The sequence below is a fragment of the Loxodonta africana genome, chromosome 2 (assembly GCF_030014295.1).
Source record: "Loxodonta africana isolate mLoxAfr1 chromosome 2, mLoxAfr1.hap2, whole genome shotgun sequence".
Lineage (NCBI taxonomy): Eukaryota > Metazoa > Chordata > Mammalia > Proboscidea > Elephantidae > Loxodonta > Loxodonta africana.
In genome coordinates this window covers 111067003-111085754 of record NC_087343.1, presented here as the reverse complement: position 1 = coordinate 111085754, position 18752 = coordinate 111067003, and the positions used below count along the sequence as shown (strand labels likewise).

Here is an 18752-nt window from a genome sequence, read left to right as displayed (position 1 = left end):
ACGAACTATCTTAGTAGTTATTCCTCTAATATGAAGCTAACTGAAACTAGCTGGGACTTCTGAGATTAGTCAAAGAACAGATTTACCAGTAATGTTAATCAAGTTCACTGTAAATAGGTCATTTAAGCTTCCCTATTTTTATTAGCAATGACAGAGGTCACAGCCCTGAAGAAGCTCAAAGATGTTTACGCTGCTGAATGGCATACAGCTTAGCTGATGACACATAGCCTTTTTTCCCCTTTCTCCTCAGTTTTTCTCCAGTTTGGAGCCAAAAAGTGTTCGGAAGCTAACTAATAGGAATGCCTGTTGTTATTATTGTTAGTTGCTGTTGAGTTGATTCTGAGTCATGGCAACTCCATGTGTACAGAACAGAACTGCTTCATAGGGTTTTCAATGCTGTGACTTTTTGGAAGCAGATCGCCAGGTCTGTTGTCTTCCCAGGTGCCGCTGGGTGGGTTTGAGCTGCCAATCTTTCAGCTAGTAGTTGAGGGCTTAACTGTTTATGCCACCCTAGCTGATTCTTACTTCTCCAGTGTGCCATATTGTCAAACTCCTGACATACCAACTCCTTCACAGGAACATTAAAGAGCTAATTTAGATTTGAAGTATGCAAAAGCACATGCCCACAGATGTAAATAACCAGTACAGTTTCTTACACGGGATGGAGTTTATTTACAGTGTCATCATCTTGTGTCCTCTGAAGGTCAGAACGAATTTTTCTAACTAGAGGAGTACAATAGCCTTTGGCAATCTCCAGTTTTTCAGCTTTAGTTATGCCATATTCCTGAGCAGAAAAATACATATTAGAAATAGGGTATAATGACAAAAATCTCCAACAAATGCACCCTTGACTTACAAAATTATAGCATGAAAAAAAAAAATGTATGTATACACACACACACACACACCATTCCCAAAAATACTAAGTATAACTGGAAGGATTTTTGTGGTGGAACTGAAAAAGCAAGTAATTTCTGAAGAGAAGAGGATGAATACAGTCTTTGTGAATATTAGTTCAACCCAAACCAGAGGTTTTAAGTGCAAAAACAACCCTACAAGAAAGATGGACTAAGCCCACAAACACTAAGGTACAGAATATATTCATATATTTCATCAATAAATATATAAAAATATTTATATAAATAGTTAATAAATATATTTTTAAATATGAATTAAAGCCACGAGATTTTTGTCTACACAAATGTCAAAGATTAAAAAGGCTAATAAATTCTTCGAAAGTCTTTGGCCAATACATTTAAAAGTTTTAACTAGTGGTGTGCAAAAATGCTGTAAAATTAGGTGCCGTCGAGTCGATTTCAACTTACAGTGATCCCATGTGAGAGAGCAGAACTGCCCCCACAGGGTTTTCTAGGCTGTAATCTCTACGGGAGTAGATTGCCAAGTCTTTCTCCCCTGGAGCCACTGGATAGGTCTGAATCGCCAACCTTTCTCTTAGGCAGTTGCTAACCATTGCACCATGAGGTAAAGTTCCTTACAGGATACTTGAAATAAAGACTACCTCCCGATATCAGGTATCTCCATAAAGATTCAGATGGCAAAACGTCAGTATGGATAACAGATCTCAAATCTGCCTAATAAAGAAAATGTTGTTTGATTACAGATTGATCTCGTAGAAGACCCTTTGAAAATGAAACTTCTTGGGGCCATTTAATTTAAACTAAAGCTTACTTTCCCAATCAGAGCAAGTTGTTCCAATAGTCTTACCAATGTCAGACAACTGCTAAGTGTGCAAAAAGGATATATATGTTATTATGGATGTATGTGTAAACGGAAGAAAAATGTTGGGATTAAAAAAATCATCAGGGAATTACGCGAAGTGAAATAAACCAGACACAAAAGGACAAACATCATATGTTTCTACATACACGAAATATCTAGAATAAGCAAATTCATAGAGACTATAAAGAAGATTAAGGTTTTCAGGGGTTGGGGGAGGAAAGGGAATAGGGAATTATTGCTTAGCGGGTATAGAATTTCTGTTTGGGGTGCTGCAAAGTTTTGGAAGTAAACAGTGGTGAAGGTTGTACAACATTGTGAATGTAATCAACATTAATGAATTGTACATTTAAAAATAGTTAAAATGGCAAACTTTATTTCATATATATTTTACCACATCAAAAAAAAAAACAAAACATAGAAGTAGTTACCTGGGGCCACAAGTGAGGAGATTTAAAGAAAGGGGTCAAAAGGGCCGTTTTGGAGCTATGAAAATGTTCTTTATTTTACTTTTACTTGTATTTATATGGGTACATATGCTTATCAGAGTTCAATGAAGGAAAAAAAAAAAACTCCTTGAAACATACATTTAAAACTGGTGGATACTGCTACATGCTGATTATGCCTCAGTAAGTTAAAAAATAATCAGGGGAAAAAAATCTTAACAAATCTGTTATTAACAATCTGGTGAGAGGAAATAAGAATTGGCATACACTGCTGGTCTGGATGAAAACTGGTAAAAATTTCCTGAAGCTACAGAAATAGTCTAGAGTACATGCAAAGATGTAAGTGCAAAAACAGTTTAAAAAAAAAAACAAAGAAAAGAATCCGGGTTTCTAAATCCCAGAAATTTGCTAAATAAATTATTATACATTCGCACCATTCAGTCCTTAGGAATAACGATGTACACATAGTTTTAGTAATGTGGAAAGATGCTCTTGATGCTAAATGAAGGAAGAAAACCAGGCTGTAAAATACTATGTTTTCCTTATTACATTTTTGTAAAGAATAAAATCAACCAGGTTTATCCCTAGTTAGTACTATAGTAATGTTTTCTTTTGCTATGTCCACATTATCCTGTTTCACAACAAAGATACATTACTTCTGTAAGAAACTTTTCCCTTCAACCCAGTGATATATTTCGCTCATCTGCCACCACTAACTAGCTCTAAATCATTGTTAGATATCAAAGTTCTCATATGTAGTTACAATATTTCTGTGATAAACAGAACTAATTAAAATAGATGAGGCTATTTAAAGGTTTTCTACGTGGTGATATTTAATGAATTGTGTTAACAGACTTTATATGGCAAATGCTATTATAAAGAAACCTCAGAGTTTCATAATTTATAGATAACCAAAGAAATTATCTTCAAACTTCAATAAACATGTGTCGCCTCAAAAGAAAATTTTAATACCAAATTCAGTCTTCGGATGTTCGTCTATCTACCACAATACAATGATGACTATTTTAAAGCATCATTTTGAACCCTGGCCACAATTTTCTGAGGATTGAAAAAGGTTAAAAAGTGAAATGCTGACTCTATTGCAGCGTAAAACATGTCATAGCTTAACTATTAAAATAACAAGCATAGACCATGGTTATCATACTTAAACTTAGATATGACTGGTATTACTTAATTCATATAAGCATAGATATAAAAATTTATTGATTTAATGGTAAAAGTGGAAACAGATTTTTTAGAAGCATATCAACACTCTGAAGTACACCAGAACATATATACATTTTTCTCACACAGATCCAGCAATTCCTGTTAATCTAAATTATATTCTAAACAAGTTAAAAATATACATTATTTGACTGAGTCATCAAGTCTTTAAGCTTGGAATATCCTCTTTTACTTAACAATGACGTATACAAAATTTTCATTTTTTTCTGTTACAAACCATATTACAATTACTTTAAACATGTTTATAAATTTTAGTGATTTTTTTCAATCATTAAAAATGTCTCCATTTTATCTAGGACCTTTGGATTTATGAAAATGAAAGTAACAAAATAATATATTTATTGAACTGAATTCAATACCGTATCACAAGAAGAAATTCCAAGTTTCTGTCATAATAAGAACTGTCAACTTAAATAGGGAGGTAATCCTCAAGTTGTCCTCTTCTCAACTTATAAAATAATCTCAGAACACCAGGAAAGCTTACATAAAGACCTCAGCTTTTAAAGTTAGTTATGGTTTTATGATTCCTGGAAGACTGGGCATAATTTTGTCTAAAGAGTCCTAAGATCTTAAAGATAAATTATTTAACTCAGGAAAATAATTCTAAAGGAGTCTTCAAATAACTTCTCAAACTGTTGTGAAAAATCTTACCTAACTACATCAAAAGAGAATCACTGTAATAGATATTGAGAACAGCTAATTATAAAGACTTGCTTTAAAAGATACAAATGATGGGTCAAATCTTGCCTGACAATACTAATCTTTGGTGTTCTTCTTAGTTACAACACTTTTATAAAGGTCCTTGTTTTTTCAGTCAGTGCTTCTTAAAGTGAGGCGCAGGCATATTACTAAGTTTGAGATATTTTTATCCTCCCCTTTAAAAAGGATTCATGTTTGTAAATCACCGATTCTTACATCATACCTGTCTTGTATTATATACCTGATCAAATAAATATACAGTTACTCTTTCGGGCTGAAGGAATAAGCTTATCTTTAACACGTACACAAATGCTTGTAGGTTGGTTTCCCACTGTCTAAATTCTTAGTTTTTCAAAGTTGGTAGGCACTCCTGGACTTTCTGTAAATATCTGGACATTGACATATTTTAACCATTTTTTTAGATGGCATTTATAAGGGTACAAAAAGCTATTTTAGTTCATAATCTTCATCTTCCACATACATATCATTTTTTCCTGATTTTTTTATTTTGGTTCACAGTTGGAATGTCTGATTCACTCTGATTTTCCTTTTACAATAACCAAATCATCTTTTTGTAATTCAGCTGAAAGAAGGTTCCAATATGACATCAGGAAATTTTTTCTTTTAACATATCCCTGATCTTACGTTGTTTCATTACTGTCTCCTTTATTATCAATCGGATTCTGTGCATAATTGCATTTCGGTTATCTGAATTCCAGTTTCATATTTATTTTTCTTCTTCTGTAATGGAAAAAGCCAGTGTGCCCCCTCTCCAACAACTATTGATATCTTGACCTCCAAAGATCATTTCCCAAATACTTTCACATAATGTAGCTAGACTCATGAAATTTTTTATATAGGGCCACAACTACCTTTATCTCCTCCTCCCGCACACATTTCCACAGCATAGAGTAAAAAAAATTAAAAAATATTTTTAGAGTAGGTAGAGTAGGTAGGTGCAAAACAGGTGCCAACATATACTTAAGTGATTTATGCTATGCTGTTTTCAGTTGTTTTGTTTGTTAGTATGTTATTGGTCTTTAGGAACATGAATTCTTTCATTTAAAAAAAAAGTTTCTACAATCAAACTGTTAGCAAACTAAATAATTTAATGTAACAAAAAGTTTAAAATATCTATTTATGATTACTTGCTTTCCTTTTTAAAGTTATGAGGACATAAAAACCAACTATCTTTCGTCCAGTGATAGACACTTAAAAAGGATCTACTTATACAACACTGAAAGAAAATTAAGAATTACTTACCTGAGGGATAACAATATCTGCTAATGCCTTTGAAAGTCTATATAATTCCATTGTGTTTTCTAATTTCAAGGAACCATTATGCTGGACATCATATTTTATACAGTCATATATGTCAGGGATTTTACTAATGTCATATCTTCCATTCTTTGTTTTAAAGTCTTTTTCCAACTTGGACCATCGGCGTAGCATAAGCTCTAATGTCTCACTATGGTAAAGCTGAATATCTAAAATAACAACATTTTTAATACATTCAACTTAAAAATCTGATTCATATAAATTTTTGATGATTAAAAATCTTTTAAAATGCTAGTCAAAATTATATCATATTAGGAAATGCTACTGTAGTATGTACATATACTATTGCTGTGTTGTTGTGTGCCGTCGAGTCAATTCCCACTCATAGAGACCCCATATGACAGAGTAGAACTGTCCCATAAATTTTCCTAGGCTATAATCTTTATTGGTGCAGATTGCCAGGTCCTTTCTCCTGGGGAACTGCTGATGGGTTCAAACCACCAACCCTTCAGTTAGAATCTGAGCACTTAACCACTATGCCACCAGGGCTCCTACATATATTATTACAACAAAAAATATTATTAGCAACCACATATTTTATAAACTTGGGCAAAGGTATAAATACTTGGGTTAAAGACTTAAGTAATATTAAAAATATTAAATAGATAATATTAAAAAGAAAAGTACATTTATAACAAAATCCCTTAAAGCTAATATATTTTAGATTCTAATTTTTATTATTATTGTTGAAAATATACAGAGCAAAGCGTACACAATTCAACAATTTCTACATGCACATTCAGCAACACTGATTACATTCTTCAAATTGTACAACCATTCTCACCCTCATACTCTGAACTATTCCTCCCTCATTGATGTAAACTCACTGCCACCTAAGCTTCCTATGTAAACTTTTGAGTTGTCATTGTCAACATCATCCCATATAGATAGCTCTTCTGTTCATGGCAGACATTCTACACTAATTAAGCTAAACTGTTATTTGGTTTAAAGAAGACTTCAGGAAGTGTTTTTGGTTTAAGGTTTAAACGGATAATCTCTGCGCAATAATTCTGGGGGTTTATCCAGCCTCAGTAGCTCAAGAAGATCTGGATTACATGCAAATCTGAAGTTCTGGTCCAGTGCGCCCCACCCCCCAACCTTTTGATCAGGATTACTCTATAGATAGATTGTGATTTTTTAAATGCCTTCATTTTTATAAGATTCTCATTACTAACAGATAAGGCAAACTACTGTAACTGAACCCATTGCTGATGAGTCGATTCTGACTCATAGCAACCCTATAACTGAAAGGAACCTTAAAAATTAAACAACTCAAATGTTCCACTCTTGAAGGCAAGAAACATAAGATGCTAAAGTTGCCTGGTTATTAACCAAGCTACTCTTAGAGTCAGAGCCCAAATCACCTTCTTATTGCTTAGTCCTTATTATCTATTTACTGTTTAACTATATGGCAATGCTATATAAGTAAAGATTCAAATGAAAACCTTTTATTGTCACCTACATGCGGTCATGGATAAAAGCAACTATAGCTTATTGTTCTTTTGCTGGATACATATTAACTTACACTATACTTAGATTTTAAGAGAGAGGGTGGATTTCTTAAAAGAAGAAGACTGGTGTATTTTATTTAAAAATGCTTATAAGTAACCAGGTAGTAATTTTTATATGTTTTAGGCTCTAAAAAACATAATATTTACCTGAAGACTTCGGATCTTCCATTCGATGTCTGATTTGAGAAGTCAAACTTTGAATCAAGGAATAAACTTTGTCACAGGTCTTCACAGGATTTTTAATTAAATGCATTGATTTGATAAGAGAAATGCTTCCAGATGGAGTAAGCTACAAATGAGTAAAGCATATACTTTATATCCGGTTATGGCTACATGCCCAAGAGAATAATAAATATACTACCACATAAAATTTTTTAGTAGCTGGGGAATAATTCCATACCACATTAAGAGAAGCCCTAAAATACAGTAATATAATCAAGCAGGAAGTAAAAACCTCTGAATTTCATGATAAAAAATAGTAAACTTTAGCTATGATTAGATCATCTATACAGAAATTTAGCAAAATACTCTAACTTACAATGAGATTTGATGACAATTTGCTGACTTGATTAACACATGTAAAGAAGTAAATATGGTTTTACTCCTTTCACATGATATGTAGTACATTACATATAATGTAGTAATCCAGAGACTCTATTATAATCAATCTTTTCTAGATGACATTGCTTAACTGAGGTTAAGCAACTTGCCTAAAATCAAACCATGCTAAGTGAAGGAAAAAATCAGGTTGTAAAACAGTATGCTTTTCCTGGTACCATTTTTGTAAAGAATGCATTTGTATTCTTTACACACGAGTATGTGAAGGAATGGGATTCAAACACAGGTAGCCTGGCTGCAGGGTTGGTGCTCTTAACCACTATGGCATTCTGCCTCTGTGATGAGCACAAGCTGCATTTCCAAGTGAACAAAAGCCATCAATAAACTTGCACAAGACAAGGAAGAAAGACTAAAAGGTTCTGCATTTCAGTTCTAATGCTTAGCTGGGCAAGTTTATTTACCACCACCATGTAAGTTTCTACAAATATAAAAAATAGAAAGTGAAGTTCCACTTCTGGTTATGGTGAATTAGGTGGTTTGGATCAACAATACTAGTGAAGTTAAGTAGAACTCCCTGAAAAACAACTTCTATACTTCTGCTTTAAGACATCTGACAGCTAACGAAGTAGTAAAGAATTCTGGAACCAAAACTTATATAGGTCAGTGATTCACAGTGAGCCTGACATTTGAAGCTATTCTGCACTGGGGACATCTAATGACTGTGAAGAGACAGCTGAGAAACTGAGTTGAGCTTTAGCAGCCTTTCCTGGCTAAAGGAACAAAACTGGAGTCCAGGGTACCCCAAAGGAGTGCTGTGGTAATTTCAAAAAAGTGATGGTGAGTCAGAAGCAAATCAACCCACCAAGAAACTGCAAGCCAGGTTAAAGTCATCTGGTTGGCCCAGAAAAACTTCAGTTTCTGAAACTGGATTAAGGTAATCTCAGATTGCTATGTCCACAGCTCACTATAACCAGAAGTTCCTATAACAGGTAAAAACAAAATCCATACTGCAAAAACAAAATCTAAAGCTGAAATCATTACTACAAATAAAACATTCAGAAACAAACATATTCAGGTACACGAGAAGACATCATGAATGCCAATCAGCAGAACAGACAAAAGAAACACAACCAAAGGAACTCTAGATATTAGAATTATCAGGGAAAAATTCAAAATAAGGAGACTTACTATGTTTAAGGTAAAACATTAAAAATTAGCAAAGAACTACAAACTAAGAAAATGACAGTTTTTTTTAAGTAAACAGAAATTCTACTATTGAAAAAAGCTAAATTTAAAACAGATTAGATACGGTCAAAGATAATTTAGTGAACTGGAATACAGGTTAGAATACCCAGAATAAGGCACAGAGATAAAAGGATGAAAAAAATCAAAGAAAGGATAAGACAAGAGAAAGTGATGGACTCTAACATACATATATTTGGAGTTCCAGAAGAATAGAACAGAGGAAATATTTAAATCCACATCTGGACACAGAATAGAAAAACAGCAGAAAACTGAAGACAAATGTTAAAAGTAGCCAGAAGGAGTAAAAATGAAAACAAAAAAAAAAACAGACTTATCTTCAAAGACACAACAATAAGACTAACAGCTGACTTCTCAAAGAAAACAACAAGGAGGCCAGAAGATAAAAAAAAACATGACACCTTCCAAAACTTTTGGAAAACGATAAAATTCAGTGACTTTTCACAATAAAAATTCTTAGCAAAATAGAAACAAAATGCAATTTCCTTATTCTGAGAGATTAAAGAATATAAATGATGGGCTATACTATATTCACAGATTGAAAGACTAGGTAAAATGATGTAAATTCTTGCAAACCAATCTATAGATTTAATGCAATCTAAATCAAAATCCCAACAGTTTGCAAGTAGCTCATATCCAGAATAGACAAAGAGCTTTCTACCCATCAAAAAGAAAGACATACACCACTAGTAGAAAAAAAAAAAAAAGACAAGAGACTTGAAGAGATGCCTCATGAAAGAGGATGTCTAAATGGTCAATAAATATTAAAACCCCAAGTGAGGTACCACTGTACATCCATCAGAATGGCCAAAACTGAATAGTTTTAGATATACCAAGAATGGAGACTGTGTGGAGCAATAAGAATTACAGACTTCTAGTGGGAGTGTAAACTGGTTCAATTAATTTGGAAGGCAATTTAGTATTATATACTAATATTGAACATAAGCATACACATGATCATATATACCAGGAGGCATACAAGGGTATCCATAGCAGCATTACTCATAAAAGTAGAAATACTACTCATAATAGTAGAAAGCATAAACTGTAGTATATTCTTCGTTAAATAGAACGTGGCTCAAAGGAAAAAAACTGAAGATACAAGGGTAAGATTGGTCCAAAGGACTAATGGACCACATCTACCACAGCCTCCACCAGACTGAGTCTAGTACAACTAGATAGTACCTGGCTACCACCACTGACTGCTCAGGCAGGGATCACAATAGAGGGTCGCAGACAGAGCTAGAGAAAAATGTAAAACAAAACTCTAACTCAAAAAGAAAAGACCAGACTTGTTGGCCTCACAGAGACTGGAGAAACCCTGATAATATGGCCCCCCGACACACTTTCAGCTCAGTAATGAGGTCATTCTTGAGGCTCACCCTTCAGCCAAAGATTGAACAGGCCCATGGAACAAAACAAGACTAAATGGGCGCAGCAGCCCTGGGGCAGGGACTGGAAGGCAGGAGGAAACAGGAAAGTTGGTAATAGGGAACCCAGGGCTGAGAAGGGAGAGCGTTGACATGTCGTGGGGTTGTTAACCGATGTCACAGAACAATGTGTGTACTAACTGTTTCATGAGAAACTAGTTTGTTCTGTAAACCTTCATCTAAAACACAATAAAAAAAAAAATAATAATAAATAGAACGTGGCTCAACAAACTACAGCCTGCAGGCCAAATGTGACCTGCAGCACTGCCTTAGCTCAGAATGACTTTTCTTTTTTTAAAGGGTGGTTAAAAAAAAAAATGCAATAGAGGTCCTATGTTAGGCAAAGCATAAAATATTTACTATCTGGTCTTTCACAGAAAAAGTTTGCCAACCCTTGAAGTAGACTACAACTACACAGGAATGAAAATTAATTAACAACGGCAATACTCAACAATACTGATGAAATTTACAAACATAATGTTGAACAAAGGCAACTAGACATGAAAGAAAACACTGTATCATTCTATTATACTAAAACTTGCAAAAACACAAACCTGTGTAAGAGAAGGAAAACTCGAATATTGTCCAGTAATAGAGAATGATAGAAAAATGGTAAAAAAAAAAAAAAAGTGGCAAAAAATTTGTGAGACCCGGAGAAAGAAGACACTTTCCTGAGTAAAGGCTCTCACAGGTTTCACTGGATATAAAGTTTTAAAAAACTGCCAAAAATAAGACTATGGTGTTTAGGGACACATATTTATCCAAATAAGTATTCTGGATAAAAGACTGAAATAAAGAACAACATAAAAAGTCACAGAACTATTTTTTTTTATGAAAGGAGTTGCAATTGGGAAGGGCATGTAGGGCCATCAGGGTTGCTCTAATGTTCTCGCTAGGTGGTGTTTATATGAGTGTTTGCTTTATAAAACAAAAAAGCTTGACAATTATGTTTTATGCACATAGTACACGTAGTAATGCACAATGTAGAAGGAGAGTTTGACAAGACCTACCTTTTCATAATCTTCAGCAGTAAAATCTCTGTCTTTCTGCAGTATTTCATGAAGTCTTGCTTTCACACGTTGCTGACAACTGCTCAAAGAGTCACTATCACTATCCAAGAGACCATTCATATTTGCACTTTTTACCATCTGAACCAGAATAGGTGTAAGCTCTCCTTCTAAAGCTAATAGCCCCTAAACATTAAATAAATCCAACAGATAAAAAAATTAATATGTAAAATAATAGAAAGTATCATCATACTAATAATAATTTGGAAGCCCTGGTGGCACAGTGGTTAAGAACTATGGCTGCTAACCAAAAGGTCAGCAGTTCGAATCCACCAGGCGTTCCTTAGAAACCCTATCGGGCAGTTCTACTCTGTCCTATAGAGTTGCTATGAGTCGGCATTGACTCGACAGCAACAGGTTCGGTTCTGGTTTCTGGTATCATAGTAATCATTTTGTTACATGCGGAGTTTTATAAGTAAACTTTGTTAATAATTAATAATGATAATATAGTTTATCACTGCCATTTGAGTGCTTTAGTTGGAATTTCCAAATTTGGAATTTTTAAATATTTGGAATTTTTTAATTAATACTGCCTTAGCAAAAATCTTTAAAAGGCAACTTTAAACAAAAATTCTAGTAAATCTAAAAAATATTTATACCTTTGCAAAAGCAGCTGCAGTCATCTGGACTCGTCCCTCATCAGATGCATATATTTTAAGGTCATGTCGGTAGGTACTATGTAATCTAAGTAAACCACAACCAGGGAATCCTGCATAATCTCCTGAAAATAAATCCTCAAATCACTTAAGCTATATTTTTTTCTCATCGTACTTCTGTAAATATTTAATAACATTGCCAAGTAAATGAGAATTTGAAAATACAAGGTATAAATTTAACCAAATTAAAGAAATTCCAAGATTTACCTTGACCTCCAGGATACATGCACCTGAAAGCTCTTCCAAGTTCTTCGGCCTGAACCCTGCCTGCAGGGGTTAGTTCTCCTCCCCATTTTAGAACCAAAAGTAAGGATGGCTCTTCTCTTCGGCTGTCTAGGATACATATTAATGGATAAAACATATGTCAAGTTTGTTTTTTTTTTAAACCCATGTTTCAAGATTTTCTTTCCGTACTCTCTTCTGCAGTGGAATATGGACCATATGTAAATTATTTTGTTATTTAAATACACCTATCTTTGTAGGCTGCTGCTTCTGACAGGAATACCTCTCGTTCCATCTGTTAAAGTCCTGCTAAAATTTCAAAATCTCTTTCAAACTTTTGGGAGAAGGTGTGCTCCCAATTTTCCGAAGAAAAGATTGCTTTTCCCTTCCCTGTTCTCACATCGGCTTGTTCAGTGTATTTAATTAATTGAGCTACATACACTATGACAGATGAAGGATCCAGGTCTTCTGTCTTTATCCTAAGGGCCTTCTACAGTGCTATCACATAAAAGGTATTATGTTAGCTGAGGTGAAGATTCATGTGTTTTTATGAATGGGAATCAGTGATTTGCATGATTTTTAGGAAAATGTGCGAAGAGAGAGCCTAATACATATTTTGATTTAAATTTTCCGGGTGATAAGTAGAGGAAATATAGAACAGTTTTTAAATCTGGAATTGTAGAATCACTGTGTTCTAAACCAGAGTATTTTTGAAGACGTGGAAAAGACATCATAAGTGAATGGGTTTCTGTACTTAATTTTGACCTTTGATCATGTCCTCAAGATCTCTGTTGGGTTATGGAAAGAAAGGCAATTAAAGAAGCAGCATTATAAATGCCAAAAGAACTTAAGGAAAATTTATTAAAACTGACAGAAAAATCACCCTTTCCCCTGGTGTTACTTAATGGTTTTATGAGCTTTACCATGAATGTCAGTATTAATTTATGTTAGGACCATTAATTTGCTGGCTTTTTATTTTATTTATTTATTTATAGAATGCTTCTGCTCATAATCATTAAATATAGGAAATTAATCACCAAGTATAACAACAGAGCAACATGTCAAATTTTAAAATAAAGATTAACACATTGGAATTGTGTTTGCCTTTAAGATAATCATTACTTCATTTCTGCTACTATAGATAATGCTATTGGCAATATCCTTATCAATCAATCCTTCCCTGAATATCTGATTACTTCTTAGAAGTAGAATTAAGGTAAAAGCATATGAACATTTTTTAAGTTTTTGACAAATTACTTTCCAAAAAGTTGTGTCAACTTATACTATCAGTAAACGTATCAGGAAAATCCTGTCATACTGAATTTTCATCAGCATTTTGTACTACCAGTTTTTTTAAAAAGAAAACACTTTGCCAGTGTGATAGGCAAAAGATTGATATTTCGTTATTACTGGCCATCTGCATTTCTCCAAAAAATGGTCTCATGAGATTCTTGCCCATTTTTCTTTTGAAATGTAAATGAATTTATGCACTTTGGTGCTGACTGCTCTTAGGAGATCAATCATATTTAAATTCTTATTCTGGTATATTGGGTGGAGGAAAATATCAATTTATTTTTGTAACATGCTGATTATATGTTTTTTTAAACAGTTTTTTTATACTTCTCGAGCTTTCCTGTTTACTCTGTCCTCATTTATCCAAAGAGGAAGAAAGAGGGACATTAAATAATATTGAGAAATAAATAAGCTTTCTGAAACGACCCAGAGTGAAAAGGAAGTCCTAAGCAGCTCTTGAAATAATAAAATCTATCCCTTACTTCCACTGCTATTCATGAGATTTTTACTGGCCAAATTCTTTTAGAAGTAGATCACCAGGTACTTTTTCCTAGTCTATCTTAGTCTGTAAGCTCCACAGTCAACGCCCATGAAAGCGATGGTCAAGAAATCAAATGATACATTGCACTGGGCAGATCTGCTGCCAAATACCTCTGAAAAGTGTTAAAAAGCAAAGACACCACTCTGAGGACTAAGGTGTGCCTCACACAAGCCATGGTATTTTCAATCACCTCAAATGCATGCGAAACCTGGACAATGAATAAGAAAGGTGGAAGAAGAATTGATGCCTTTGAATCATGGTATCAACAAAGAATACTGAATATACCATGTACTCCCAGAAGAACGAACAAACTTGTCTTGGAAGAAGTATAGCCAGAATGCTCCTTCGAAGCAAGGATGGTGAGACTTCATTTCACGTACTTTGGACATGTTATCAGGCAGGACTAATCCCTGCAGAAGGACATCATATTTGGTAAAGTAGAGGGTCAATGAAAAAGAGGAAGATCCTCAATGAGAAGGAACAACACAGAGGATACAACAATGGGCTCAAATATAGGAATGACTGTGAAGATGGTGCAGGACTGGGCAGTGTGCTTTGTTCTGTGTGCATAGGGTTGCAATGAGTCAAAACTAACTCGATGGCACCTAACAACAAATCCTTTACTTAAAGGACAGAATTCACAAAACTACACATTATTTTTCCTTTATTCAGTATGCCAATCCCTAAACAATTAGGCAGAAGATGGTCCAAAGGTAATGGACAATGAGTAGTAAGTTGCTATAAAAAAAAAATACAATAGGAATTAATAACAACATACCTTCTTCTTCACTAGATGTTTTAGGACACCCATGAGGAAGATAGGTCAATTGGACCTTACGATTTATTCCAGAGAAATGGCCATACCTGAAAAATAAAGTGGTGAGCAGAATGGGCAATATTCAATAAATGTTGATGTCACTTCCTAAAGAAAGAATCCAGCTACAGAAAAACTAAATCTTACATATTAATGTCCCCTTTTATTTGTAACTGCCTTGCTGATTTCTTCAAATTATCCTAGCAGAAAATTTGTACCATAGGTAGTCATTTTAACCACCTTAAAAACAAAAAAGGGAACAAAAAGGTTTTCTACAAAAGTTAGACAATTGTGAAAACAAAGTATAGAAGTATGTAAAAACATAAACGTATGTGTCTTTAAAAACTAAAGGATATAAGATTGTAAGTGATCAAGCATGTAAAGCTTATGCAGAAACACTGGTGGCACCAATCTTAGTGATTAAAGCATAGTTCAAACTGTTTTGATTTAAACAGCACTAAATAAATATATATATAGTCAAATTAGCCTTCATTCTAAGGAGTTCTTCATAGGAAATACAAACCAGATGTTCTCTTTGTTTCTTTTCATCAAAATTTAAAGTGGAACTAAAACAATAACCTTCAATACAACAATTTATTTTCTCAGTGGTGTAAATAAAAATCCTATCAGATTTTCATTAATTTGTCCTTATCTACAGTGATAAAGAACAGAAAAATCAAACTGAGAAAGGAATTAAAATAGAGAGGAACACATGTAAAAAAGGTGCACCTCAAACAGTTATCACAACTAAGGGTTTCAAAAAGATACTCACATCTCTAATACAGTCTTAAGTTGCTCAAGTTTTGACTTGTTTTCTTCAATTTCAGAATCATTATTTTGCCCAAGCTCCATAAGAAGTTGTCGTGCAATATCTAGCACTTCCTATAAAATAAAAAGAAAGAATTAATTTTTTATATAATTTCACCATTAAAAATTTAAAGCAAAAAGAAATCAAATAAACTTACTTGTAATTGTTTTGGCTTTTTGAGTTTTAATTTCCCAGATTTATATCCATCACACTTTTCAAAAAGATCAAAAAATCTTAAAAAAAATGAAGACAACACTGTTAGTAATCTGCATATAATATTACCATCATATACTTACATAAATCAATAATAATAACAAATATGTGACTAGAACTTGTGGTCTATGCATTTCAAGTACTATGTTTTCTTTCACCATATCACACTGCTCCCTCTGCTTTAACTGGTAAAACTTAGTACCGTCCTAAACCATGTCAAACTGTTAATCACGACATTATTTCTAAAATAGGTTTTTTCATGATGAAAACTAAACACGATTATAATACAAAATATTATATATTCTCTCTTGCCACTGCACACACATTAAAAAAATACCAATCTCAATACATATTTAATGGCTCAGGCTTTTAAATTTTATCAACTCCAAATCAAACACTGAATAGAAATAACTTTGATTCTACTTATTTTCTTCTAGAAGGTTGAGAGGTTAATGACTCTCAAAAAGCAATGCAAGAGTGTGATAAACTAAGGGTAAATAAAAATAGAACACCTTTATGACAATAAATAAAAGTCAGGTTAGACTGATCATCAGTTACAGGTACTACCACATTTTTTTGTTCAAATTCTGACACAATTACTTTAATTTTGTATACATCCAGTGGGCTTAAATATTGTTGTTGTTGGTAGTTGCTGTCGAGTCTATTCCAACTCATGGTGACCCCACGTGTGCAGACTAGAACTGCTCCATGAGGTTTTCATGGCCTTTGGAAGCAGAACACCAGGACTATCTTTCAAGGCACCCCTGGGTGAGTTCAAACTGTCAACCTTCTAGTAGTCAAGTGCTTAATCTTTTGTGCCACCCAGGGACTTGTTTAAATATTAATGGCCAAGAAACAACAGGTAAACGACATTTTTCTATATAACATATTAATCAAAAGAGTTTATTATGTATCAGAAATTTTAAATTATCTCATAAGTGTTAAACCGTTCCTCTTAAAACATACTTTTGATGCCTCACTTCCATTTTCATTTTCTGTTTTGGTGTTCGATCCCCATGACGTATGACAGCTATAACACATCTAAGTTCCATCCTAAGATAAAAAAAAATAAAAAATATGCTCCATGGAAAATTATACTTATAACAATCCATCTTAATTTTATGTAGTCGAATCTTGAAAAAATAGAAGAAGCTGGAGGAGACAATACTAAGTTACATAATATGATATCTGCTTCCTCTCTAGAGATGATTCTGTTAATTCTAGAAAAACAAAAATAGGTTCTATTCCCTATAATTTTCTAAATATCTGCCCTAATAGCATAGATCGTTATAGACTAAGATTTCATCAAATCAAAACAAACTAAAGTTTTAGTGGATGGTTGCTGAATTTATTTACCCATGGAAGAACAAATATTTCAAACTCACATTATCAGAAGATAAAATGGTCTTAGAAGCATGATAGATTTAGGAAGTATAATTCAGTGCTTGCCAAAGTGTAAATCATATAACACTACTATACTGCAGGATATTAATAAGTTATGTGCATAAATTTTGTGCTATGTAAGTTTGGAAAATGCTGGTTTAAAAAACAGAGTAGTTTTCTCCCCAATAAGGACCTCTGAGAATATTAAACATGTTATCACAAATCTCTAAGATGTGAAGATGAAGCATTTATCTCACTTGACTTTTCAAGTAGTTTTCACTAGTAGAATGTATGGATCACTTTGGAAATACTGCTCTAACTAATTTATCTCAGTATAACTATACATTTTTTCATCATATTCTGAGAGAGCCAAAGTTGTATGACCACTGACCATGAACCCTTAAGTAACATATCTCCTTGTATCCCTTTTATTTTTATGGCTTAATTCAACAGTTTTATAATTATCCAAGCATTTTTCAGGTTTTTACTCATAACAATATAAAAGATTTTTAGTCTAGATAGACCTTTGTAAAAGCATATAATTTATTTCTCCATCTTTAAATTGAATCATATGAAAACATACACAGTAAAGTATCCTATAATCATTGAGAAATTTAATTTTTATTGTAATAGCACATGGAAAAATTCAAGAGATTTCTAAATTAAAATATTCCAACTTACATAGTTCCAGATGTAGTTGGTACAATTGGGATATCTTCAGCTTCTAAGGGTATTGACCAGGGGATATGAAATTGTGGGGCAAGCTCTCGCATTACAATATTGCTTTGGAAGGAAGGAAAGAAAAAAAACAAAGAAAAAAATTAATTCCTTTTAAGACAAAACTGGGTACATAACGACACAATAATAATAGACCATAAGTAGTTAAAGTCAAACTACCTAGGGATTATATCATACAAAAAGTTACTCAAAAAATAAATCCTGGTCAAGAAAAATTAAATAAGCAGTTTTAAATTGATGTATCAGAAAACACTAATGGGATGCTACAAATTTGGAATTATTTACTTAAGTTTTAAAAATATAAATTATAGTGGATCAAAGAAATCATCATAATCACAACATATCTAATTACATACATTCTGAAATCTAAGATTGTCTCTTCTGTGTAACCACTGATCATTTCATTGGTTTGTTGAACACAAATAAAGCTATACTAGACACCATGCCCGTTTATAACAAATCTCCATTATATTTTGCTAATGGGAAAACAATGCATACTTATTTAAGTAACTATAATGTTTTTTGTTGTCTGGAAGAAGTACAACCAGAATGCTCCTTAGAAGCAAGGATGGTGAGACTACATCTCACATACTTTGGACATGTTAACAGGAGGGATCAGTTCCTGGAGAAGGACATCATGCTTTGTAAAGTAGAGGGTCAGTGAAAAAGAGGAAGACCCTCAATGAGACAGACTGACACAGTGGCTGCAACAATGGGCTCAAGCATAGCAATAACTGTGAGGATGGCGCAAGACCAGGCAGCATTTCGTTCTGTTGTGCACAGCGTTGCC

At 33.5% G+C, this 18752-nt stretch overlaps 1 protein-coding gene across 17 annotated transcripts in view; it reads right to left on the bottom strand.

Annotated features, from left to right (window-relative positions):
* PPIP5K2 (diphosphoinositol pentakisphosphate kinase 2) overlaps positions 1-18752 on the bottom strand; it is a 79337-nt gene that overhangs the window by 39507 nt on the left and 21078 nt on the right. For 13 of the 17 annotated variants that reach the window (XM_064274536.1, XM_064274540.1, XM_064274545.1 and 10 more), the window contains exons 10-20: positions 17906-18007; positions 16808-16894; positions 15786-15861; positions 15593-15702; positions 14785-14870; positions 12158-12283; positions 11894-12015; positions 11238-11420; positions 7124-7265; positions 5391-5614; positions 657-784 (exon numbers count right to left, since the gene is read on the bottom strand). In XM_064274536.1, coding sequence (XP_064130606.1) covers positions 657-784; positions 5391-5614; positions 7124-7265; positions 11238-11420; positions 11894-12015; positions 12158-12283; positions 14785-14870; positions 15593-15702; positions 15786-15861; positions 16808-16894; positions 17906-18007 — 1386 coding nt within the window. The remainder of the gene's footprint in view (positions 1-656; positions 785-5390; positions 5615-7123; positions 7266-11237; positions 11421-11893; positions 12016-12157; positions 12284-14784; positions 14871-15592; positions 15703-15785; positions 15862-16807; positions 16895-17905; positions 18008-18752) is intronic. The other 4 variants (XM_064274542.1, XM_064274555.1, XM_064274586.1 and 1 more) reach the window with 1 other exon arrangement.